General features: G+C 46.5%; 1 protein-coding gene across 2 annotated transcripts in view; it reads left to right on the top strand.

The window, feature by feature from the left end:
• The first annotated feature begins 19,353 nt into the window (after positions 1-19,353).
• The window catches only part of LOC130608527 (neuronal acetylcholine receptor subunit alpha-7-like), a 55,539-nt gene continuing 47,669 nt past the window's right edge, over positions 19,354-27,223 (top strand). For both annotated transcript variants that reach the window (XM_057426493.1, XM_057426492.1), the window contains exon 1: positions 19,354-20,063. In XM_057426493.1, coding sequence (XP_057282476.1) covers positions 19,877-20,063 — 187 coding nt within the window. In that variant the 5' untranslated portion in view covers positions 19,354-19,876. The remainder of the gene's footprint in view (positions 20,064-27,223) is intronic.

Below are 27,223 nucleotides of genomic sequence, written 5' to 3'. Positions count from 1 at the left end.
GGACTTTCAGGGACTTAGAAACAGGGTCTTGAGTTTTTGGGGCCTGTGAGGCAGGTTTGTGGCACCATAGGGGTACTAGTGTAGGATCTGCAGATATGACACATGACATTCTCTGAGGAGCTTTTGAAGGTATTTGGGGGCCCTGAAACAGGTCTTGGGAGTGTACTGTGACAGGAATGTGGAATACTAGGTATACTCAAGTAGGATGTCAGGGTAAAGAGAGGCACCTGGAGCTGGTTTAGGGCATTTTGGGATGCTAGTACAGGGATGGGTGCACTCCGTTTGGGTGCACTCAGGCAGGGTGCAGATCATTCAGGGGAGCAAAAAACTGAGTAAGGCTGAGGGCTCAAGCAGGGTTAGGATGTTTCAGGGCCCTGGGGAAACTTAGAAACATAGAACCATGGAACAGTTAGGGTTGGAATGGAATCTTAAGATCATCTAGTTCCAAACCCCCTGCCATGGGCAGGGACACCTCACACTAGACCATGTTGCCCATGGCCCTGTCCAACCTGGCTTTGAACACTGACAAGGATGGAGCATTTACCACTTCTTTGGGCAAGCTGTTCCAGTGCCTCACTACCCTCACAGTGAACAATTTATTCCTTATATCCAACCTAAATCTTCAATGTTTAAATTTAAACCCATTACCCTTTTTCTTATCGTTACAGTCCCTAGTGACGAGTCCCTTTCTGCTACCTTTGTAGGCCCCCTTCAGATACTGGAAGGCTGCTATGAGGTCTCCATGCAGCCTTCTCTCCTCCAGGCTGAACAGCCCCAACTTTCTCAGCCTGTCTTCATACGGGAAGTGCTCCAGCCCACTTATCATCCTCATGACCCTCCTCTATACTTGCTGCAGCAACTCCATGTCCTTCATAAGTTAAGGATGCCAGAACTCCACACAGTACTCCAAATGAGGTCTCAGCGACAGCAGGATAGCCTCCTTTGTCCTTTAGGGTCTTTGGACTTAGGCACAAATTCTTGACCTTGAATCAGAGCCTTTGGGGGCTACAAGCAGAGCTTTGGGTGTCTGGGGCCTGGGGCTGGTTTGGGTGTTTTGGGAACAATCGGGCCAGCTGGGCCACGTTCAGGGACCACCCAATACCCTGAAGCAGCAGTGGGAGTCGTTTGTTAAAAGTGGTGGGAAGTTGAAGGTGGTGGAATCACTGTCTGTGGAGCTGTTAAAAAAAAATGTAGAGATGAGGCCCTCAGTGACATGGTTTAGTGGTGGCCTTGTCAGTGCGGGGTTAATGGTTGGACTTGATGACCTTAAAGGTATTTTCCAACGTAGGTGCTTCCATGATTTTATGACAGTAAGCACCGTGACGGCTGGCTCCATGCTGGAAGCAGCAGCTCTACGGTGGCCTTGCTGCTCCTCCGCCGCCAACTGCGCCGGCGGGAGGCACATGTCATATCTCCTGTAGCTGCAAAGGGAAGCAGTGCGCCTACCTACCACTCTGCCCGCAGTAACGCGTAGGATGCAATGGGGAGCAGTGCGCGTGTGTACGGTTCTGCCGGCAGTACCACAGTGGCTGCAAGGAGGAGCAGTCTGCCTGTCTACAGCCCTGGCCTCAGTAACGCGCAGGATGCAAGGGGGATCAGTGTGCATGTGCACCGCTCTTGCCCGCAGTACGTGGCGGCTGCAGGGGGAGAAGTGCGCATGTGCAATGCTCTGCCCGCAGTACTGCGGTAGAGTACTGAGGAGCAGTGCACACGCGTAATGCTGTGCCCGTAACACAGCGGTGGCTGCAAAAGGGACCAGTGCGCACGCGCCCAGCTCTGCCCGCACTATCGCGGTGGCTGCAAGGGGGAGCAGTGCGCATGTGTATGGCTCTCGATCACGGCACCGCGGTGGCTGCGGGGGAAGGGGGGGGGGGGGCTGTGCGCAGGCGCCCGGCTCTGCCCTCAATAAAGCCGTAGGTGCAAGGTGGAGTAGTGCGCACGTGTAATGCTCTGTCAGAGTACAGCGGCGGCTGCAACAGGGACCAGTGCGCACGCGCCCGGCTTTACCCGCAGTAGCGCGGTGGCTGAGAGAGGGAGGAGTCAACGACCGCCGCTCTCTGCTTCTCAGCAGCGGTATATCAGCAGTAGGGAGCAGTGCGCACGTGTACGGCTGTGCTCTTGTTAGCGTCGAGACAAACGCATAACCACCGGGATGGTTATATGAGGTGCTTTATTGAGGAGCCGGGAACCAGGGGTACGCACCCAAATCTGGTTCCGACTCCCGTCACATCGCGTTCGCAATTTATACACTAAAAATTTTGTAACTAATACATATTCAACGCAGATTACATCATTGACTAATACATAAGCATCAAGGATTGCTACATCAGTCTATTACGACATCAGCCTCCTTTGCGCTTGCGCAGCCCCCTCTGGTGGTCGCCCTGATGAAGTAAGGAGTCTTCCTCAGATGAAGTAAGAAGTCTTCCTCAGGTTGTCCTCTTCACCTTTCCTCTACTTGGCTAGGTCCCAATCGTCTTGTGGACGTTAGCATTCTCTTATCTTCACCAGGATGCTTCTGGTATGCCCTTTTTGGCTATCTTAAACTTAGGTTCTGCTTGGGTAGAGTTTTACAATACATACACCCCTACTCCCCTCACCATATACAGTTATGTTAGCTCTTGCTACCAAGACTACCATTGTAACATTTAGTTACAGAGTAACTATGATACAAAACGGCAAAGTTACAACGTCTTCTAATATACAAAGCCTCACTATTGATTTATACATTTTTTAAATATAATCATTTTACTATTTTATATGATTATTTTATTGTAAAAACTTCACCCTCTCTAACATTTCCCCCTTTGAAAATACTTCATTTAACTTAAGCAAGTATTTTCATTCTCTTAGGTAGCTGTCTCCTGATAGGTAGGTGGAGCTGTGGGGTACTTTGGATGTTCCCTAGTTACTGCTCCTATGATTCGATGAGTCCATGCACTGTCATTTCCCTTTGGATATAAAAATACATATGTTATCAAAAACACAATTAATATTATAATTGCAGTTTGTATGAGGGAACGAACCCATCCAGTAAGGTGAAAACCCAGACTGTTAAATATTGTCCCTAGCCAATCTTGTTCAGCATTTTCTTTTTCTATCTCTCGTTCAATGTTGGTTAGTTGGGAAATGTCGTGTTCTGTATCTGCAGTCACATTAGGAATGTGAATACAGCAATGATCCACTCTGTCCTTTAAATACCCACAGACACCATGTTCCTTAGGTAACAACATGTCTAATGCCATTCTGTTCTGCAAAGTCATTCTGGTTGTTGCCTGTAATTGCAAATTTAAATCTTTGAATCCTTTCTTTGTTATTCTGGCTAACCTTTTTGTTTGGCCAATCAGACTGTCAATCATCTCTCTATTTCAATATGCCGCTACTTGGGCAAATAAGGATTCAAAAGCCCATCCTATTTTAATTCCTGTGGAGGGCTCCTGCCAAGTGTCTTCATCATCACTGTTATCACCTATATCTCTTTTTGGTCGAATCCGCAGGGTTTCTAATCTGCCTTTGAATGGTGACCTCTTCCAAATTGGACAAAGAGTTGGTAATCCTAAAGTGATTTCTTTAGCTGGACCGTCCATGGATAAGTGGGTAGTCCAAGTTCCATCACTTGCTGCCCAAACAAAATGTCCCATGCTACGCACCGTAGAATATTTACAGTCTACATTGTCAGCTGGGACCTGTATCACTTTTCCTCCAATTCTCAGTCCTCGACATGCACATCCTGCCATTAAAGCAACTCTAACTGGAGGTATTGTGATTTCTTCGGGGTCAGAGTCACAATCTAAAATTTTGGTACAATTCCACCAAGGAACATTTTTGATAACATCTCAACTAACTCTGTTTATGGACAGCAAATTATTGATGTTTATGTTTCCTGTTACGTTTTACTTTCCTGTCCATCTAAGGCACCAAAATGTGTTTCCAATATATTGAAATTTCTGCAAAATGCTCATTGACCAAGCCGTGTCCCAGTTTTGTTTTAAACCATTTGTTTTTTCACATTCCCATACTTTTTCTTGTTTGTTTATCTTCTTCCCTTTATTATAGACACACTTTCCCCACTCGTCTCTTATAGAGGTAAACTGAGCATTTTGGTACCTTTCACATACTGATTTTAATATCAAAATTGCAGGATCCCCAAAGACACCTTCTTCCTGATATTCTATCACTGTTATATTTCTCGTTACCTCTTTTTCCTGACAAGTGATTTTTCCGTTAATTTCTCAAAGTGAAAACGGTATTACTCCCCATTCAGTCGGTTCTCCAGCTGCTTTGGGTATCGACAAACATGCTGTTATTGTGTTTTTCATTTTTGCGAAATCCTTAATCAGACCTATCATTAGGTTTTCCTCAGGATCTCGGCGATATGATTGGATTATCTGTGTGGAATTCACTGATCTTTTACTTCTTTTTCCCATAACTTCGATTTTGCTGTGGCTAATTGCAGATTCAGTCCTATAGAACCGTTTACCTTTATAAGTGTTGGTCCCATCGGAATGGTTTCCGTGAACTTGCAGGTCAGAATGGCATCTTGTTTTAAGTTTTGTCAAACCATTTTTCTGAGAAATTCCTAGGATAGGATTAAATGTCAATTGTGTTAATGACCAAATGACAATCCAAGTTTTGTAACAAAACCCAGACATCTTATTTACATTTCAGCTTCAGTTTCGTAGGGCCTAGTATCTGTGTTTCCCAGACTTTTGGAACTCTTTTTACCCGTGTATAATGTATCCAAGAATCCACCCCTTCTACCTTTACTGCAGTGAACGTTATTAATAGTACTTGATGAGGTCCATCCCACTGTTCTTTTAATGGTTCCTCATTCCAATTTCGGATGTATACTTGATCTCCTGGCTGAATGTCATGCACTGGATTTTCCAAGGACAGTGGCCTGTTCCACACCAGGGTGCTTCTCAGTCTGGTTAGGGCTTTACCTAGAGATAGTACGTAATTGTAAACATCCTGATTCCCTTTAATGTGGGTATTGGGTTCTGGTGCCTCATATGGTTTTCCATAGAGGATTTCATAGGGGCTTACTGACATTCCACTTCTAGGTTTTATTCTGATTCGCAACAAGGCTATGGGCAGTGCCTGTGGCCACTTTATTTTGGCCTGTTGGCATATTTTACTGATTTGCCTTTTTATTGTCTGATTCATCTTTTCCACCTGCCCACTAGATTGAGGTCTCCAGGGGGTATGTAGATTCCATGATATTCCTAGCAGTTTACTTATCTATCTCCTGTACTATTGTTGCGATAAAGTGTGGGCCTCTGTCTGATGATATTCCTAAAGGAACACCAAATCGTGGAATAATTTCTCTGAGTAACCACTTTACTTTCTCTTTTGCCTGATTGGTGCGACAGGGAAGGGCCTCTGGCCATCCAGAAAAGGTGTCAACCCCTACTAATAAGTATTTGTACCCTTGTGTCTTTGATAATTCCACAAAATCAATTTACCAATAATCTCTTGGTTCCATCCCTACTCTGATCCTTCCCATTTCAACTTGTTTCCTTACTATTGGGTTATTTTTCAAACAAATTTCACATTTTGACCCTACTGATTTTGCCATGGTTAACATCTGTGTGGAAATTATTCCTCACTTCAAATAAGTCACCAATGCTTCTGCACCCCAATGACATTCCTGATGTTTGATCTGTAGAATTTTTCGCATTATAGCTGGTGGCACTATTATTTGTCCAGTTACTGTTGTATACCATCCTTCAGAATTCTTTTGAGCCTTGAAAAGTCCTGCCAATATCTCATCTTCCTTTGAATAGTTTGGATCTTGTGAGAGACAGGTATGGAGTGGGCTTACCTTCAGAGGTATCAGTGCCATCATATTCCATACCTTCCGGGCCACCTGTCGAGCTGTCCGGTCTGCCAATGTATTTCCTTCAGATATCTTTAAAGTTCCTCCTTGATGCGCTTTGCAATGCATGATGGCCACCTGTTTAGGCTTTTGCACAGCAATTATTAATTCCAAAATTTCTTTTTGATATTTTATATTAGTCCCTTGAGAAGATAGAAGCCCTCGTTCTTTCCATAATGCTCCATGTATATGTACTACACAGAACGTGTACTTTGAATCTGTCCAGATATTTACCTTTTTGTTGTTACTCAGTTCCAGTGCTCTCATAAGAGCTATGAGTTCAGCCCGTTGCGCTGATGTTCCAGGAGGTAGCGCTTTTGCTTCAATTATCTTTTGCTGTGTTGTTACAGCATATCCTTCATATCGTGTTCCATTTTCCACAAAGCTGCTACCATCTGTGAAAAGTTCCCAGTCAGGTTGTTCAAGAGGTTCCTTTAAATCTGTTCTAGTTGCATATGTATGCTCGATGACCTCTATACAGTTGTGTTCAAGCGTCCCTTCTTCTAGGTCCATTCCTAGAAAGGCTGCTGGATTTAACAGGTTAGTAGTCTTTAAGCTTACATCATCTTGTTCTGTTAAAATTGCTTGATATTTCATCATCCTGCTAGGGGATAACCAGTCCCCCCCTTTTTGTTCCAAGACAATTGTCACCATATGTGGCACAAACACTTCCATGTGTTTTCCCAAAGTCAGTTTTCTGGCCTCCTGTATTAGAACAATAGTCACTGCTACTGTTCTCAAACATGCAGGCCATCCCACACTTACCGGGTCCAGCTGTTTTGAGAAATATCCTACTGGTCTCTTCCAGCTCCCAAGTTTCTGAGTTAACACTCCCAGCGCTAATCTCTGTCTCTCATGGACGAATAACTGAAAGTCCTTTGTCAGATCTGGGAGTCCCAAAGCTGGAGATTTCATTAACGCCTCTTTCAGTTTCTTAAAGGCCTCTTTCTGTGGTTTATTCCAAACAAAACCAGGTGTTTTTTGGGCCTCATACAGGGGTTTAGCAATGAGTCCATAGTCCATTAGCCATAATGTGCACCACCCTGCCATACCCAAAAATGTTCTTAATTCATGTAGGTTCCGCGGTTCTGGAATGGCACAAATTGCCTCTACGTGATTTATTCCCACCTTTCGCTGCCCTTGTGAAATTTCACATCCTAAGTAGAACACAGTCGTGCATGCAATTTGCGCCTTTTCTTTTGAGACCTTATACCCGTTCAGGCCTAGTTGGTTTAAGATTTCAATAGTCACCTTTATGCATAACGATTTTTATTCTGTTGCAATAAAGATGTCATCTACGTATTGCAATAGGAGATATTGTGATCTCGGTACCTGTACCTTTCCTTGAGTGGTCCATGCCTCCAGTTCCTTAGCCAATTGGTTTCCAAATAGGGTTGGACTGTTCTTGAATCCTTGTGGAAGTCTGGTCCATGTCAGTTGTGTTTTCCATCCATTCTGTGGATTTTCCCATTCAAATGCAAACAGTTTCCTGCTACTTTTGTCAAGGGGAATGCAGAAGAAGGCATCCTTTAAATCAATCACTGTAAACCATTTATATTTTTCCTTCACAGATGTTAACAATGTATAAGGGTTTGCCACCACCGGGTGGATGTCTTTTGTTATTTCATTTATTGCCCTCAGATCCTGTACTAACCTATATTCACCATTTGGTTTTCTTACTGGAAAAATTGGAGTGTTATATTCTGATTCACATTCTTCCAAAATGCGATATTTTAAAAATTTCTCAATTGTTTTTAAAATCCCATTTCTTGCTTCTAGCTTCAGTGGATATTGTTTAATTCTTACTGGCCTAACCCCATCCTTTAGCTCCACTATTACTGGTTGAGTTGCTTTTGATTTTCCCGGGATTTCTGTTTCCCAAACTACCAGTATTACAGCCTCTTCTACCTCCTTTGGGATTTGAACAATAGGCTTTTCTTTAAGAACCAAAATCTGTCCTGCTTTTGATTCAGGGATTTGCATTATTAATTCACCGTTCTCAAAAATGATCATTGCATCCAATTTGGCCAATAAGTCCCATCCTAAAAGGGGAATGGGGCATTCAGCTACATATAGAAATTCATGTGTTAATTCCTTCCTTCTAAATCGCAGATCTAGGGGCTGCAAGAATGGCCGTATTTCCTCCTTCCCTGTGGCTCCCACAATTGTCGTAGTTCTTTCTCCTAGCCTCTCGTGTATATCATTTAAAACTGAATAGGTAGCCCCTGTGTCTATTAAAAACTTCACTTCTTTTTCTCCCAATTGGATTTTGAGTTTTCATAATCATTTTCATTACATGGGCTACTTTATCAGGGTTTTCTCTATATGTTCCTGCTGATTGTTTCCAGATGATTAAATCTCCAGGCGAGAAAGGTACCTTAACATACACCGGGCCCTCAGCTCCCACCCCCTGTCTTAAAGGCGCCAGCACTGCTTTAGGTACCTGGATTCACATTTTTCCTTCCCGATTTCCCTTCCAGCGAGTTCTGTGTGAAACCAGAGTAGCAGGGAGGGTTCCCTCTGATCTTCCCTATGCTGGCAACTTCCCATGCTTTCAAGATGACTATCACTCTCTTCCTCACTGTCATCTTCTCCCCTCCCCCTTTCCTCCATTCAAAGCCGGTGGGGCTGATGGGTCACTACTAAATCCAGACTTTCAATGTCCCTTTGGTGTTGTAAACTATTGTCTACAGCAAGACATTGCATATACCTTTTTGGTAACACATCCCTTATACTGTTGATTAGCATTTACCTTCACATCCATTATTCCACAGGATTTTTTTTATTTTTTTTTTTGCCACTCATCATTATTTCTTAAAGCAAAGAATAGATAAACATATGGTACCTCATCCCATTTTCCTTCCCTTTTACAATACAACATCAACTGCAATATAGTATTGTACTGTAAAGTCCCATTTTCAAGCCATTTCTCCTGATCCTCTAGTTCATACTGTGTCTACCATACATTACAGTAATCAATTAGTTTACTTTTCTTCATACTCTGCCCAAATCGACCCTCCTTCCAGTGGCTTAAAAGACAGCCTAATGGGGACGACTTAGGGATTGACAACATTTTACAAATACAGAGATCTCTAAAACAATTTTTTTTTTTTTTTACTCACCACTGAGTTACAATGTCTAGCTAGACAGATGCTGATCCTGCAGCACAAGTACCAATACCAATACCAAACCACATTTGCCAAACCTGCAGAGCTTTCGCTACTAACAGACGGCGCCTAGGCTTTTACCCCGAGAGCTCTCTAGCCCCAACCAAGCGCAGCTTTCACCACGTCTAACAGGCAGGCTTTACTACTAGCCAAGCCAAACGCAGCTTTTTCCCTGCATGTAACAGGCAGGCTTTTACCAGACCTTTACCAAAGGTCAATACCATACATTTACTACCAAAGGTCAATACCATACATTTACTAGAAATCGGTACCGTAACCCAGATCAAAAGCACCTTTCTTACCGCATGAAGGTCCGTCGTGAGCAGTGGAGGTCAGTCGCAGTCGATGGCTCCCCGAGAATTTCTCGGTGCCGGCTGGAGCAGGATCGAGACATGATCCGCCTCAGCAATGCCCGTGAGGTCCCATCTGGGTCGCCAAAGTGTTAGCGTTGAGACAAAAGCATAACCACCGGGATGGTTATATGAGGTGCTTTATTGAGGCGCTGGGAACCAGGGGTACGCACCCAAATCTGGTTCCGACTCCCATCACATCGTGTTCGCAATTTATACACTAAAAATTTTGTAACTAATACATATTCAACGCAGATTACATCATTGACTAATACATAAGCATCAAGGATTGCTACATCAGTCTATTACGACATCAGCCTCCTTTGAGCTTGCGCAGCCCCCTCTGGTGGTCGCCCTGATGAAGTAAGGAGTCTTCCTCAGATGAAGTAAGAAGTCTTCCTCAGGTTGTCCTCTTCACCTTTTCTCTACTTGGCTAGGTCCCAATCATCTTGTGGATGCTAGCATTCTCTTATCTTCACCAGGATGCTTCTGATATGCCCTTTTTGGCTATCTTAAACTTAGGTTCTGCTTGGGTAGAGTTTTACAATACATACACCCCTACTCCCCTCACCATATACAGTTATGTTAGCTCTTGCTACCAAGACTACCATTGTAACATTTAGTTACAGAGTAACTATGATACAAAACGGCAAAGTTACAACGTCTTCTAATATACAAAGCCTCACTATTGATTTATAAATTTTTTAAATATAATCATTTTACTATTTTATGTGATTATTTTATTGTAAAAACTTCACCCTCTCTAACACTCTCAGTACTGTGATGGCTGCAAGGGAGGCACAGCGCATGGATACGGCTCTTCTCATAGTACCGCGGTGGATGCGGTGGGGAGCAGTGCGCATGTGTACATTTGGCCGCAGTATCGCGTGGAGGTAAGGCGAAGGAGTGCTCATGCGCCTGGCTCTGCCGCAGTAACTTGGAGGCTGCAATGGGAATAGTGCGCACGTGTACTGCACTGCCCTCTTTGCCACAGTGGCCGCAAGGGGGAGCAGTGTGCCTATATACGGCTGCACGCAGCACCGCGGTGGACGCAAGATGGAGAAGTGCGCATGTGTACGGCTTTTTCCGCAGTACCGCGCTGGCTGCAGGGGGGAGCAGTGCGCACGCGCCCGGCTATACCAGCAGTACCGCGACGGGTGAAGAGGAGGAGGCGACGACCGCCGGACTCTACCGTAGTACCGCGCTGGACGCAAGAGGGAGCAGTGCGCACTTCTACGGCTCTGTCCGCAGTACCGCTGTGGCTGCAAGGGGGAGAAGTGCGCACGTGTACGGCGCTGCCCGCTTTGCCGCGACGCCTGCAAGGGTATGCAGTGAACACGCACCCGGCTCTGCCAGCGGTATCTCGGTGGCTGCATGGGAGAGCAGAACGCGTATATGCGGTTCTGCCCGCATTATCTCGGTGGACGCAAGGGGGAGCAGTACGCACGAGCCCGGCTTTACCAGCAGTACCGCGTTGGCCGCAAGGGGGAGCAGTGTGCATGTGTACGGCTCTTTCCTCAGGACCGCGTTGGACGCAAGAGGGAGAAGTGCGGACGTGTTAAGGCTCTACACTCTTATCGCGGTGGCTGCAATAGTGCGCACGCGCCCGGCTTTACCCGCAGTAGCGCGGTGGCTGGAAGGGGGAGGAGTCAACAACCGCTGCTTTCTGCCCGCAGCATCGCGATGTCAGCAGTAGGGAGCAGTGTGCATGTAACGTTTCTGCTCGCTTTGCCCCAATGGCTGCAAAGGGGATCAGTGAACACCCGCCTTGCTCTCCCTGCATTACTATGGTAGCTGCAAGGGGGAGCAGCGAAGTCGTGTATGCTCCTGGCCGCATCAGCACGGTGGATGCGAGGGGCGGCACAACGCACTTGCAGCGCTTTGCCCGCGGTATCGCGGTGGACGCAAGGGGGAGCAGTGCGCATGTGTACGGCTGTGTCCACGCTACCGCGGAGGCTGCAAGGTGGAGCAGTGCGCACGTGTAATGCTTTGCCTACAGTACCGCGCTGACTGCAAGGGGGAGAAGCGCGCATGTGTGCGGGTCTGCCTGCAGTACCTCTGTGACTGTAACGGGGAAACAGTGAACACCCACCCTGCCCTGCCTTCAGTTACAGATTTGGCTGCAACGGGGAGCAGTGTGGACATTTACGCCTCTGTCCGCAGTACCGCCCTGGCCGCAAGTGGGAGCAGTGCGCAAGTGTAATGCTCTGCCTACAGTACCGTGCTGGCTGCAAGAGGCAATGCGCATCTGTACGGCTCTGTCCGCAGTACGGCGGTGGCTGCAAGTGGGTGCAGAACGCACCTGTACGGCTCTTCCTGCAGGACCGCGGTGCTGCAAGGGAGAGCACTGCGCACGTGTACGTTCTTCCCGGGAAGAAGGCGGGAACGCGCGTATCTACCTCTCTTCCCGCAGTACCTCTGTGGCTGCAAGGGGGAGCAGTGCGCCTATCTACGACTCTGCCAGCAGTATCTCGGTGGACGCAAGGGGGAGCAGTGCTTACATGTACTTAACATGTACGGCTTTGCTCGTAGTACAGCGGCCGGTGCAAGGGGGAGCAGTGCACCTATCTACGGCTGTGCCCGCTGTGTCTCAGTGGACGCAAGGGGGAGCAGTGCGCACGTGTGTGGCTCTGCCTGCAGTAGCGAGGTGGCTGCAAGGTGGAGCAGTGCCCATGCGTAAATCTGTCGGAAGCTGAAGGCGCGATGGGGCTGTGGGCATGGTGCTGCCCTCAGTGCCGCCGGCTGAAGGGAGGAAAGAAAGTCGCATGGGCAAACCTCGCGTGCTCGCTCGGGGCGAGGTAACCTTGAGGGTGCATGAAGTGGTTGCAGTGGACCGCGGTCCCTGGAAGCGGGTTAGGGCGAAGGGGGACGGAGGAATCACGGCCCATGAGCAGGGGCACGACCCCACGGGGAGCATGGCAGCGCGGACAGCAGCAGTGCGGCAGTGAAGACACGGGCGTGGACGCTGGGACCAGTGGTGGAAGGGAGGGATCAGGAGAGGGAATGGTGAGACTGAAAGTGCGAAAGAGAGAATGAAATGGGGACAACGAATGGAGGCGAGTAGAGTGGGAGGGAGATGGGGCTGGAGAAAGACTGGTGTGAACAGAAAAATACATGTAAGGAGCTGGACACAAGAATAAAGACAGTCTGAAGGCCTGGAAGAAGGGTAGTGAGAAAGAAGAAAAGGGATGGAGAGCAGGAAAGAGGGACAGAGGACTAGAGGGAGATGGACACAGCTGGGGAAGTGCTGTAGAGATTGGAAATAGCACAAATCAGACGAGATCCCAGACCTGGGATATCTGGAGCTTATGTGCTACTGCTATATCCCAGCACTTACCAGCTATTTCAACTTCAAACTAAGGAAAAGACTCCTTTCCTTGCCACCCCACACAGTTTCCCTGCTTCCTGTCACAGATGGGCTAGTACATGGTAAGAATGTTTAGGAAAGGGGACAAGTCTGTGTGGTCACACCACCTTCATGTAAGGCTTCCATGTCAGTGTTCATCTTCCCATGCCCTTGGCCATTTGCCACAGCCCTTCTGTTTCTTTCCCCAACAGCTTCTCTTCCACTAATGCATTGTTGTGGGTGTTGGCTTTACACTTGGCTCCCCTCTCCCAGTCAGCTCTGCAGGAACTCAGGAACAGGGAGAATGATCCATGGGGTGTTCTTACCTGCAGCTGTAGCGGTGGCAGGAGCTTCCCCAGCATCCAGAGCAACTTGTGCCTGCTTTGGTACTGCTGGGCCATGTCATGGTTCTGCGAAAGAGTTGGAGGCAGGGGTGAACTCCAGCCACTGCCCTGGCCATGGCACATGGGCTGAGGAGGGGACTTCAGCCTCACAGCTGAGCTCTGGTAGATCCTACCAGAGCTTCCACCTGTGTGGGGAAAGAACCAAGCAGAAGCTGAAATGCCAGAGCCTCAGTGCACATCTGGCTGGCACTGATGGATTTTCTTGCTCCTTGCATTTACCGTGCAGCACAGCTCCATGTGCTACTCAGCAGCTCCACTGCCACCTTGGCCACTCATTGGAGCCTCTGCTGGTTGCAGGAATGGGGAGCCATGACATCCCCAGTTCATGCAGACCCTCCTGCCACCATCTGCTTCCCTTCACACCAGCACCTGGTCCCCCATCACGCGTTTCCCCAGCTTGCTTGTCTCAGCACCCAGCAGCATTGGGATCACCTTGCCACCTCCCTGCTCCACCAGCCAGATGTTCGCATGCTGCATTGCCTTCCTGCCTACCTCCAGCATGTCCAGCCTTGCCAGTGAGGCCACTCAGCCTATGTGTGGAGAGAAGCCTTCCTTGAACAGTAGCTGAACACAGTGAGTAGACTTTGCAGCTTGACATGAATGGGGAAGCCCTGGTGATACTACTGATCACCAGTGCACTGCAGAGCACATCCACTCTAGAGCCAGCACTTGGCACCTTTGACAAAACTTCCCTAAACTACTCCTAAGACACCCAAACCACTCCTGGGGGAAAACAGCTTTATGAAAATCAAAAGCTCGCCTGAAGATTTAAGATAGCCCATATAACTTCCAGGGAATCAAAGCAGAGGGTCTTGTGTCTCTACTCTTCCCTGGAGCCTGCAGTGGCTAACAAAACCCACAGCTGCATTTTGCACTGCTGCTTTCAGTACAAGTGCTTTCCTTATCCTCTTGTTCAGCTTTAAGTGTGATTGTGGCTGACTGTACTTTATTTGTGTCGACTCCAAGGCTCAGGTGCTGGGGTTCAGGTAGGAAGTCAAGCTAATGCTGGAAGGGCTGACTGCAGAGGCTCAGCAGCATGCATGGTGGAAAAAGCAGAGCTGGCCCAGCTGTAGGCATAGGTCTGTAGAGGAGGGACGGCCAGTGCTGAGTTTGCAGAGATGCAGTGCTGTGGCCAGCAGCAGAACTGACCCGAAGAAGAGGAGTAACAAGTCATGTAACTTTACAAGATCAGAGTACAGCGCAAACTTCTAGACAGAGCTTTGTATTGCACCTTTTCCACAAGTTCCAGTCCGCAGTAGTTTATCCCAGTTTTTCACAGAGGAAAATGGTTGCAAAAGAAAATGTTTGCCTCACAGTTTTTTGGTGGAATATCTTAGTTTCTGTATTCACTTAATCTGTTTCTATAGGACAGGGAGGCTGAGCAATGAATCTGGCCAGAGTTGAAGGGTATGCATCCTTCCTGTATGATCTTAGCCAGAAGAGCCTGCTTTTATCATCTCTTGGTAAGCCTTTTGCAGTAGCAGCACAGTTCAGATGAACAGGAGAGAGGAGGAGCAACACAGACTTGCATGTGTTAGCTTGCTCTTGCTGTTTCCTTTCTTGTCAGTAGCCTGTGAACAGAGAACTGCACATTCAGGCCTCTGTGCTGATGACCAAGCCTGTGTGAGCAATGAGCCTGAGAAGAAGCCAGGCTCCAGCTTGGGAGTGCAGTAAGTTACATACTGTCATTCATAGCACTAGTGCCTTCTCATGATTTTCAAAGGAGAAAATTTGTCATCTTCAGTGCCCTCTGGCCTGCCAACTCCATGACACTAAGACTGGCCCCCAGCTTCGTTCTCCCCAAGTGCATGGTACAAAAGCCATCCATAGGTACCTGTCCACCACTGCCTCGCAGGACCACAGTGAAAAAGGATGATTTTTCAGTATGATTTTCTAGGCTCCAGGGTATCTATTTTGTAGTAAGACATGCTTGTTTCTGCCACCTGTAAGTATGGAGCCTATGTTTGCAGTTCCTCTAACACACTGAAGACCTTTCCCATCCACCACGAGCCGGCAATATCTGAAGACTCATCTTCAGGAGCAGAGGCAAAAGTGTGAGAGGCAGAGTGAAGTTGTCACATACTGTAGCCCAAAATGTGGAAGGAAAATAATACTCCAGGGACTATGTTTTTCTTTCTCACTTTGGCTTGGGGGTACCTAACTCTGGGTCAGAATGGTGATGAAACTGTTCTATTCCTGCTGCAGGGAGCAATTGCAGCTTCATTTTCCTTTTCTATTCTGCTTTGAGTGCTGATCCCCTATAGGAGAGGTCTGGGACCTGAAGGTAGGGCCTGCCCAACTGCCCTCCCCACTTACAGCCCAAGACCTCTTAGGAGACTAGAAGTACAAGCTGATTGACAGTTAATTGCATATACTTGAGAAACTGATAAACTGCTTTGATTGTGTCTGATTTTAAATCGTGTGAGTTGAGCACTGTTCTTCTATGGCAGCAGAGAAATCAGAAATAAGCAGCTTTAGAGAGGGTCAGCAATTCAACTGACGTTATTTCATGGTGCAGTGTTAGAGGCTGTGGTTACCCCAGGGAGAACATGGGCCCTGGTCTGTAACCATGTTTGAGCCCACTTTATCTTGTCTTGGAGGACACCTTACCTGTATAGTGCTACTCCTGATAAAGGAAGACCTTGAAGATTTGGGATTGTGGCCAAGTATGGGTAGGTTTCTAACATTTCAAGCTGTAAAGACTCAGGGACCAGTTCTGACATCTTCATGAACAAATAAAACTTAACATTTCACAACATTTGTCACTGAAATATGTATCATCCTAGGCTGCTTGTTAAACTCTTGGCCTTCTGTGCAGGAATGTGGAGTTACTGAAACAAAACAGATGAGAAAGCCCAGATCAAAATGGGTGAAATCAACTAGCTGGGAGAAGCTGAAAGAATAGCTTTTTGACAACTCATTGCCTTGTCAAGGTAATTTAAGTACTCAAATAAGATATAGATGTGTGCCACCAACAGGAAACATCCCCCAGCGTCCATGTGAGGAAATGTGCTGCAAATTTATAACATCCACAGCATTCGGCAACTTAACGGTCATTGATGAAGTGGGGAAGAAAGAGATTTGGCCTTGTCCAAAGCTGCAGTCAAGGTTCCTGCAGTCAAATACACTTCAGGAGTCTTGGCTGGATGAATGGATCAAGGTGTCTTTCTTGGAGTAGTAAAACTCCTTTTTCTTCCACCTACATTAGCAATGTTGGGATTACTTAGCATGTTACATTACAAAGGAATCCCTTCCCTCCAGATACTGATGTGGGAAGAAATGCACTGTGATCCTTTCCGCCATTTGTGTGAATATGTAACGTTGAGGTTGTTGCTTTTTTCATGTAAAGGTTCTAATTATGCTGTTAGCGTTATCTGTGGCCAGGGAACATTGTTAGCTCATGTTTAGCTTGATGTCCACCAGGACACCTCAACCTTTCTCTGTCAAGCTGCCTTCCAGCCAGCCAGCCCGCAGAGTGTGCTGGTGCCTAGGATTTTTCATCCCATGTACAGGACTTTGCACTTTACCTGATTGAACTTCTGCCTTGCTGCAGCCCCTGTCACAAGAGGCCAATCCCAGTGTCCATAGGGCCTGGGGGACACGTTAGGAAACAGTAGCTGTAGCACCAGGAGAAGTGGGAGAAAGCAGCGCAGGTTGGGATAGCAATGCACAAGGCATTGATAGTAACACAGAGAATTTTTCTACAGCTTTGATGCTTTAATTTTTTATTAAATATTAGATGCTAAATAGATTGGGGGCTGGGATCACGAGGGGCTGGTGTGTGCTGCAGCTGGTGTGTGGCCCATCCCCCATTAAGCTGTCCCCCGAGGCACCTTCCCAGCATCACTGATGACGGGGTGTCTTCCTGGGGGACTTGGAAGGGTCCTGGGATCTGCTGGCCTTCCTTGCTGGGGCTCGCTGGGGCCTCCCAGGGCAGTGCTTGTTGCCCTGGCTGTGCATGGAGGGCTCTGGCAGCACCTCCGCGGGTTCCTCCTGGACCTCTTCTTGCTCCCTGTGGTGGGGATGGAGGCAGAGAAGAGGCTGTTGGGACCCACATCAGGAGGCAGTGGGGACAAGGCCCCCAGGACAGCAGGAGCTGGAGGACAGCAGGGTAGACAGGGAAGAGGGATGCCCAGACATAGGTATGGAAGCTGCCCACTGGAGCCCAGGGCAGTGGCCCTGCCCCTGCTGGTCAGGGTGATGCAGGGTGCTGGAGGTGTTGGCTGGCTGGGTGTTCTTCAGCTCCTCCTGCCAACTGGACAATGACTGGTGGTAGTGCAGGTGGTGGGATGATATGCTCCTCAAAGTCATCCCCCCACACCGAGTGCATGATGGAGCTCACCCTCCTTTTGCAAAGGAGGCACTTGGGCTTGCTCTTAGCCCATCGCAGGATGCAGGTGCAGCAGAACTGGTGGAGGCACGGCATCACATAGCTGGTGTCTGCCCAGCTGTCCAAGCACATTGGGCATTGGGTCTCCAGATCCATGACCATGCTTTCCATGGACTGCAATGGGCTGGAGAGAACAGGGGATAACAAAGCTGCTCCCTCTCGTGGCCTCTGCATCAGTGGGTGTTCAGCTAGAAAAGGAAGAGAGAGCACAACTGTTGTCTGGCCTGACAAGGGGTGGAAGACATGCCCAGGTCCCTCAAGAAGGAAGCCCTCCCAGCTGCCCAGGGAGAGGTTTCCCCATGCAGCTCACCTCTGCTGCTGCAAGCGTGCCTCCTGGGTGCCCCAGCTGCCTGAACCTGGCAGGGCTGGGTGCGGAAAATCCTCCAACAGCTCTGGCATCAGGCACTGGGAGCTGCACTTGACAACTCCCCAGGAACAACAGCAGCACCAACAGCCTTGTGCAACACTCCAGACCATGCGGACTCGCTCAGCTGGACAGTGGGCACGAGCCGCTGGGTGAGATTTGGCACCTGGATTGAAGCAGTGAGGGACAAGAGTCCATTGCTTTCAGATGTCACGTTCCATCCCTCGAGGACCTCTGAACCCATTGTGCAGTGATGTCACCATCCATCAGGCGGGCACATCCTGATGGTTTCTCCCAGCATGTGTTGCTCTGCGAGTAGCACTCTGGCCCCAGCACGCGCATCTGGCATTAGTGCAATGCCGCTGCACCTTCAATCCCCCGTAGCTTGCCTTGTGCTGGGCATTGGTGCTGCATGCCTGCCACTGAGGCCTCAGCCACATCTTCCTCAGGCATGGTCAGGTTGCGCTGGCCATGGCAGAGGTCTCCTGGCACATGGTGATGGGAAGTATCAAATGGCTTCCCTCTTTTGCTGTGCCTGTGTATGTGGCTTTTGCCTTACCTATGAAACTGTCTTCATCACAACCCCAAGTTTTCTCACGTTTACTCTTCTGATTCTCCCCCCATCCCACCATGGGGGGAGTGAGCGAATGGCTGCATGGTGCTCAGTTGCCTGAGGGCCCCAAGGGCCATGTGGCCTTGCAGCTGAGCCCTTGTTTAGGTGCCTGTGGGCCCCTGGAGCACCCCGTGGAATGCAATGGGGCCTGGCTCATTGCTCATGCAGAGCCTCTATGCCCCTACTTGGGCACGATGGCTGCACACAGCTCCTGTGCCATGCGCAGGCTGCCATGGAGTCTGACCCAGTGCTCCTGCAGGCTGCTTTTGCCGTGGAGGTGAGCCCTCTGGCCCTGCTGGCCTCCTCCGTGGGGCCTAGCCCTCTACTCAGGCAGCGTCTGTTTGCCCTGCTCTGGCTGCCATGGGGCTTGGCAAGGCAGTCAGAGAGAGACAAAGAGGCCCTGAGAAACCCAGGGCAGACCAGTGGTGCTCAGCTCAGAGCAAAGAGGCCCTGCACGAGCCTGGCAGGATGACTGTGTTGTTGCTCTCACACACAGGCTTCTTTCTGCTCTTCCAGCCTTGCAACTGCCATTGCTTTTCCCCTGGTCTTTCGGTGTATCTCCTGTCTGGGACCACAGGCAGGACAGAGGGCCAAGATGAAGCCTGATGGGTGCTGAGCAGAGGGGATCACCTCTGCCTTCCCTGGTTAGGGGAGAATGAGGGGAGAAATCCCTGAGAACAAGTCAAATGCTGCCTTTGACCTCCCATAGGAGGTCATAGCATTGGATAGATCAGAACAGAATAGAATCAAACTGGATAGAGGAGAACAAATGAGATCAGAATAGAATAGTTCTGTTTGAAGGGACTTAACAACAATCACGTAATAGCTAACCTCAGGTTACTGATTGCAGAAGGGTTGCACCAAAAAGGACATCAGAATATCTACTTTCATCTTTTCCAGTTTCTGCATTATTGAATCTCCCCAGCTATCTCTGCTGGTAGAAGCAGGAGCATGGCAGAGGGACTATGCCACAGGTGTTTAAGTTGCACAGGCAGCTGAGAGAGAACAGAGAGGGACACATTCATTTTGCTGGGAAGCAGCTCTAGAGGCACTCGAGTGCAAGCACTGGAAGCACTGCAGACGTGCTCTCTCGAGTTAGGTACAATCTGAGGGGATGTGGAAAGCATCTCCCAGGCAGCACGCTCCCCCTTCTTGCAGTACGCACACAGCTGTGTGTGTGAATCACTAGCTTTTGCTTCTGACCAAGAAAAGACTCAGAGTGCCTGGGAATGTGAGTCCCAAGTAAAGTAACCAGCCCCTTTGTGGTTGGATTTAATGACCGAGCGCTGAGCTAATTTGGCTCCTAGGGACTGTAGAAGCACACAAGCCAATGCACTTCTCTCTCCTGGTGGGAAGCTGGTTTGATGCCTTATTACTGTAATTGCCAAATACATCAGTCATTGCAGGCTGTCTCCAAGACTTCATCTTCTCTTCATCCACTGCTCAGGAAGGATAGCCAGCCTATTTTGACAATGCTCACAGAAAAGTGCTTGGGATTTGTTTATTCTGGACTATGTCTCTGGGCATCCTTGTTCCTGTCTTTCTTTAAAGGTAAGCTCATCTGTGATTGTCTGAATTTAGTTTGTTTTGTAATTTTTGTTTGGTTTGTTTAATATGTTTTTCTTTTTTTTTTTTCCTTTTTTTTTAAATTTATTATTATTAAACACAAGTCACATCCCACTACTTTCAGGAAGACTTGTATCTGCTTCTAGTTTTAATCTTGTTAAAGTCCAGTGCTGGTTCCACAGAGTTTTATTACCAGTGCTGGGCACCTTCTTTTAAGAAAGGATAAGGTGCGGGCATTTTTTTAAATGAAAAGTAACTAATTTTCACTTTCAAGAATGAATTAAAATGATTGTTTCAAAAGGAATATGTTCTTGCTCTCCTTTAAAACTGAACCTGTTGTTTTATGGGGGGGAATGGGAAACTATATCTCCAGGCTGTACAGGATGGCTGTGAGAACCCTGTAAATCTGAGTGTGAAATAGTGTCGTTCTACAAAGGAAAATAACCTGAAGAAAATTTTTAACTGTTTACTTTCTGTGTATCATTTGGAAAGATTTGTACATAAATAAATTTGTGCATAAATTCATAAATTTACTATTTCTGGTTTGTTTTTCTCTTCCAGCTTTTAGTGTGTTTAATAAAAATCTATCCAGGCAGTGATAGGTATAAGTTGGAAACATCTAGTAAAAATAATAATGGACTTCTATGTCACCTGTGACCAAGCTATCTTCTGAAGTCTCACCATGTTAGAAACAAATATAGGAACTGTGTGATTATTCTGAAACATGGAGGATTGCAAAGCTAATAATAAAGAACTTTAAAATGAGAAGGGAAGGTAAAATAGTCACAGTCCTGAAAGGTGTTCAGGATTCTGCACAAAATATGCTTTTATTCCTCCCCACAGCTGAAACATGCATGTCTTCAGCAACTATAATTTCTCAAACTGGGTATTCCAGGTGTGAGGAACCATGTCATAATACTCACTATTTATGCATAGAGAAAAAAGGATTGTCTTTTTAAAACAGAGAAAGCAGTCCACATATATCAGAAGCACAGGGGCATGGTAAAGTTACCTGTATGTGATGTTGCATTGGACTATTCATGCATGCAGATAATTCCTTATTAGTTTATCTGAATCTGCAAAACATCCATGTATTTCCTTATTACAGCTCCGCATTTCAGCTGCCTAATGTAGCAATGGTATTCCAGAAAATTATTTCCCTACCTTGCTAAATTAATGACCTTGCTGTCTTTGAAAGGCATCTCTGTGCTACTAACAGGCAGGTGGTAGCAGCTAGTTATGATATAATTCACTTTGTATGCAGTCCCATTTGAGCATTTGTCTATCATGTAAATAGCGCCTTTTAAATACTGGCTATCATTAAATCATCAGGGGGAAAGCTTAGTTTCTCTAAAGTTTCTTTTGAAGATGTAAAGTGCTTTTACAAATAGTTCAGAGGATTTTTTTCATTAGGTGCTTTTACCAGCAGTTTACATGTATGCAATTTTATAGGCAATCGCTAAAGCAGAATAAAATGGACCTCTGATTAAGGTGGTCTGTATTTGACCTCTTCTTTGTGGGTGGTTTTTGTTTTTTTTTTTTTTTTCTTTTCTAAGAGAAGGAAAAAAATAAAAATATAAGAGCCTTCTGAGTTGTTCAGTTGGGGCAGAAGAGGAAGAAATCAAGATGATCTTAGCTTGTTACTGGTAGCAGATACCAGTAAGCTTTTAACAGTAAACTCCAAATGAACTCTCCCAGGATTTCTCAGAGAACCCACACAGAAGTACAGAAAGTCCATCATAACTAACATCACTCTCACGTAGTGCTGAGTTGTTTCAACAGAATTGATAATTTCTTAACTGAAACAATTTCTCATTGAAAATTTCTTCAGGGCTGTTTGACAGAGAATTGTGTCAAGGACTAGGTAAAAAACAAACTAAACCAAACCATGGTCATTTCTTTCAGTCCTTTCCACAGCTTTCTGCTTTCACTGGACTCTGCTTGCACTGCTGCTAGGAGCCCTGCTACACATTTAGTTAATGTTAGGTCATTGCAGCCCTCCTTCCTGAAGATCCTGGAGCTAGTGATGCTTTCGTGGGACATGGATCTTAGGAAATACCAGGAAACTGGCTTTCAGCTTCCCTGAATTCCAGATGACATCTCTCAGAGCCAGACATCCCTTCTAGGCCAGGTGCAATCCTTGAAGGAGCATCCAGAGAATTTAAGAACCCTGTGAGTCCCAGCAGCTACATAACAACCTCTGGTGGAGTGACTTGAAAAACCTGCTCCAGGGAGAGATTGAAAGGGAGGGATTAGACTCACTCCTGCTCCTTTTTCTCAGCATAGTGCAGTCTGGGATCCATGGAGCAGATGACTCTGTAAGGGAGTTCTCCTGAGAAACATGTCCCATTGACCACTTGAGCACCTAAGCCTCTCTGAGGAGCTCAGTGCACAGGCTTCTCCTGGGTTTGAACATCCAGGGAAGTTAAAGGTTCACTTTGCTGGTCTCAAATAAACCCATGCATTCTAATTACTGGGCTTTTGTGTCTGATAGCTGGGCTTGTTTTCTTTCAAGCAAGGCCACTAAAGTGCCACACATGTCACACAGAGTAGAGTCAGACGTAGGTTCTTTGCTCTGTGTAGCCTGACGTCAGGGTCAGACTCTGGCCATGTGGCTTTGAAAAGTCTGGCAAAGGCAAATTGAGGACAGAGCCTCTCCTCTGCAGTCAGGTGGGAATGTAAGTGTTCAGCAGTATGGGACAAATCTTATGGCAGGGGATGATGCAAGCAAGCTAACCAGCTAAAAGATGTAAATTATGAAGTTACTCAGCCTCACTTGGTGTACCCAGCTGGTACAAAGCCGTTTTTATTTGGCTCAGTCAAAAACCGGAGTTTAATTCCTGTGCTACACTCATTTCATATTTTTCACAGCTTTGCTGATTTAGGTGAGTTCTAGTGACCATATCAGAACACAACTGGTGATCCCTAGGAGCAGATCCTCACAAAGATAATGTTCTTGGTTCACTTCCATGCAAGCAGGTGGTGTTTCTCCAGCAGCAGTAACACTGGCAAGACAGTCTCAAAAGGCCAGATTCTGCTGCTGAGCTGCAGTTCCTCTAATATGAGCTATATGAGTTATTCTGAGGTGACATGAGTTTAGAGATAGGTGTAGCAGGAAGAATCAAGGTTGGTTCTTAAACACCTTTATATGGAATCTAAACTTAAGGCCTCACTTAGGTAGGACAGATGAAATTGCAGTGAGCTATGTTAATCAAACTGGTTTACTCCAAAGGGACACTGTGGAACAGCTGTGAGAAGTCATGTGCCTTAACAGAGTACAAGGTAATGCCAGTGGTAATTTAGGTGGTTGGTGAAAGAACTCCACCCTTAGATCTCTAGAACCAGGCGTTTAAGTTAGGTCACTTAAAATCTTTAATACGCTTCATTTGTCTAAAGGCTGCGTTCACCTTAGTTCCTCTCATTCTCTATGTTAATGCTTTGAGTTGTATCACCCCACTGATTTTCAAAGATACCAATGAAGCTGAATCAAGTTTAAAATAGAAAAGATATGGGGAAGACCTTTGCTTGTGCAAGTAGGTATTTTCTTCTAGATTGGCTAAAAAGATGCCGCAGAAGCATCTTGCAGAGATGGAAAATTATTGCCAGATCTCTGCCATTGCTATAATAACTGGGAGCAGAGGTATGAGAGTCTCATCACCCTGGATGCTGAGAGCACGCTGAGGCATCGCATATGCAGGGAGTCAGATGGAATTTAATGTAATTGTCATAGTACATGCCTGTTTTGAGGTGTCACTTTGCTCTGTGATCAAGAACATTAGTGCAAATGCCTCTGTCAACACATTTGAGACAGGCAGGTAGAGTCCTGGGCGAATCTTTTTAAGATTATTTACTGTGAACTACTGTTTGCTAAGGTAACTTGCTGTACATACTAGCCTTCTGAGACTGACTTTTCAGTTCAATGTACCAGACTTCATGTTCAGTCACTAATATTCCATGTGCATGCACTGGCACAGCTCTGAGGCTGATCTGTATTATCATAGGCACAGCTGCAATTGTGCAGCTGGCCCAAGCTTATGAGAAGGTGCCAGGCTCCAGGATAGTTGGAGGTATTTCCATGCACATTTGCTGATAGTAATCCAGCTAAATCTTCTTGTGTTAACTCTCCTCAAATCTCACTAAAAAAAAAGTTGGAAGGTCCAGAAAAAGTACTTGGGCCCTGACATCCCCAGCACCTATTGTTATGTGCACCTATTGGTGCAGCATGCTGCAAGTAGGGAGGGATCCAGAAGCAGATACAGTGCACGTAAAAGTAGTATCCATCTGGTCCTTGGGATGATGCCAGTTGGTATGTTGGAACATTGGAATGGTAAGTTAGAATGTTGGAACGCTCCAGTGTATGATGTTATGTTGGAACCCCCTGCCTTGCTCCAGTCCAGGGGGCCTTCTGATGGTCTCAGAGCAGAAGTTACCATTCCAGGCACAGGATTCATGTTGTAAAGACAGCTTCAGACTTTTTTTCTCTCTCTCGTTTGTTTTCCTAAGACATGTGGAGGAGCACATGAGTTAGTGGTGGTGATATCATATTGGATTATTTTGTCAGTAATTCTGAATTTTTCCAAGCAGTGAAAGAAGTATTTTATGTCTGTGTTGTATAGTGAGAACAGTAAGCAGCAGCATCCCTTTCACACCTGTATGATGAAATAACTCTTTTCAGAATAGGTTACATCAGTCACAAACCAGGAAATACTGCCATCTGAACACGATTTTCAAGGGAATATGTGTACTTAAATACCATTCAGTTTCTCTCTACATCCTAAACAAATGGTTAGTGCAGCATTTTGTTTGTGTGTGACAAGCAAAGAGTGAGATTTATAGTCTCTCTAGCTCTAGGGTAGATTAAAGTAGATCAGACTCCTCATCACTCCTGACTTGGTCATTCAAGGATGCCTACTGTCTAGAGATCCTGCGTAATCTAATTAAGGAAGAGAGCACATCTGCCTGAGACAGGTAGGGCTAGCACTGGCAATCAGTAGGATCCATGGGAATGAAAAAGGTATACAGGAGTTTATTGCTGGTTTGGGACACACTTCTGAACACATACAGCTTGTAGAAAGAGGTTTGCATATCAAGTCCTTTCTGCATTGAGCAAAGCAGCTGATAACAAGACCAGAACCAGATGATGTGTTTGGAAATAACAGTCTTCCCACATGGGGCTTGCAATTAAGTCAGTAAATTGCAAATAAGAGAACTTGTAGTCAGCATAAGTACTTACGCATGTCAACAGTGAGGTGCAGGTGGCCTGTCCTGCCTTGCTATCAATTAGCTTTGCTCAGTTAGAGAAGCTGTGGTTACTAGAGCACTGAAGCAGATGTCTGCAATCCTTGCCACCTTCCAGAAATGGATGTCTTCAGTACTTAGGGAATCCTAGAGTGTTGCAGAGAAGTCCACAGTCCTCATTTCTGTACTTAATGCAACATAGATTTGGACAGAGAAAGGATTTAAAGAGAAGGGACAGACTTAAGGAGATATCATTTCACATTGAGGGCTCAAACAGCCTAAGTCAGTTTGCAAATTGGGCTGACAAGACTGTGCACTGTATTCCTTGAAGTTCAGCTGTGACTACGTGGAAAAATCTCTGGTCACTTACATCTCCACTATGCCAAATGTGAATATTAAGTTGTAAATTGGAAAAGGTATGTCTCTGGCAGCTGAGGTGAAAGAGAATCTTGTCTATACAGCTGGTAGCATAGTTTGGCTGGAAGGGACCTCTAGAAGTTGCCCAGCCCAACCCCTATTCTCAGAGCAGGTACAGCTTTGTTAGGCTGCTTCCCAAGAAGTCAAGCTGGGAAGACCTCCGGGGCAGTGGTCTCCCCTCTCTTCAGCGAAACAAAAGATCCCACAATACCCTCTCAGTGCTTCATGATGCAACTTGTATCTGATGAATGCTGTAGTGCAGATACGCTAATCTGATTAGTGCACATTCCAGAAGAGTCTGGCTCCTTCATCATAGAGCCCTTCCTCGTGGCAGCTGAAGGCAGCCGGAAGAGCACCTCCTTGCTTTCTCACCCCAAGCTGATCAAAGGCCTGTCTCCATTTCTCATCGGACATGCTGAGCTCCAGCAGCTGATTGTCAGTGACCTCTGCTTGACTCACTCCACATGGTTAGTGTATGTCTTGTGCTGTCCTGGGGAGGCTTTATTTGGCATGGAGCTAACTGTGTGTCATGCATTGTGTCTCAGTGATGACACTGCATGAATATAGGCTGGCTGTACAGGATGCTGCTGCTTAGTGTTTTCACCACCTCTGAGTCAGTAGGTCTGAGAAAAAATAAAAAAACAGCCCAAAAGTAGGTCATATAATGATGCAGAAAATATATTCTGAAATTCTTAGCCATCTTGTGTTCTTTTTGAAGAATTTCCTCATCTTGAGTCTGCAAAGTGGCAGAGCAGGTCATGACAAATTATGGAGTACATTTCTTTGAATATTGTGTCATTTTAGAAAAGTCATCAGCAAATTGAAATCTAGTTTAGGCAGCTGTAACAATAGCAAGATGAGATAAAAATTGAAATATATAGTTAGGTGGTTTACAGTTGTCAATGTTTCAAGTTGCAAGTAGGCAGTAACTTTGAATTGAAACTGTTCTTGTTCAGGCTTCAGGCACAATTTGTAAAAGGCAACTGGACAGCTTCAAAAGCTCTAAGCAAAAAATTTGCCTTTCTAATGTAGTCTCCAAAGATAGTTATGGTCCCCAGTTGCCATTCACTTTGTAACTCAAATTTATTGGATTGATATCTCAGCCCAAGCATTTCAGCACCCCTGCCGTTGTCAGATCTTCTTATGTGTTGCCTGACAATGACAAGGAGAGGACAGGGTGATAGAGAAAGGATAAACCAAATGGGAACAGGTCTGTGGGTAAGGAGAAGAGACATCCTTCTCCATAGAAGACCTTTTCCCAAGTGGGAAAATAATTTCCCCTTTTTGGGTCAAAATGCTCTATCAGGCTCAGGAATTCTGGAGGCTGGGGAGCACCAGAAGGCAGGCCAGACAGCACAGGGTCACTTCCTGCTGTTCAGGCTACTTTTGGTCTCTGAGAGACCAAGCATCCTGCATCTGCAGGCATTGTTACTGTATCACAAGATGACAATTGCACTCCACCTGGATGCCAGTTTTGTTTTAATTTTATT

Source organism: Pezoporus wallicus, unplaced genomic scaffold, assembly GCF_028554395.1.
Source record: "Pezoporus wallicus isolate ANWC-B61680 ecotype Strahan unplaced genomic scaffold, APGP_CSIRO_Pwel_v1 contig_5116, whole genome shotgun sequence".
In the NCBI taxonomy this organism is placed as follows: Eukaryota; Metazoa; Chordata; class Aves; order Psittaciformes; family Psittacidae; genus Pezoporus; species Pezoporus wallicus.
This window is presented reverse-complemented; position numbering and strand designations above follow the sequence as displayed.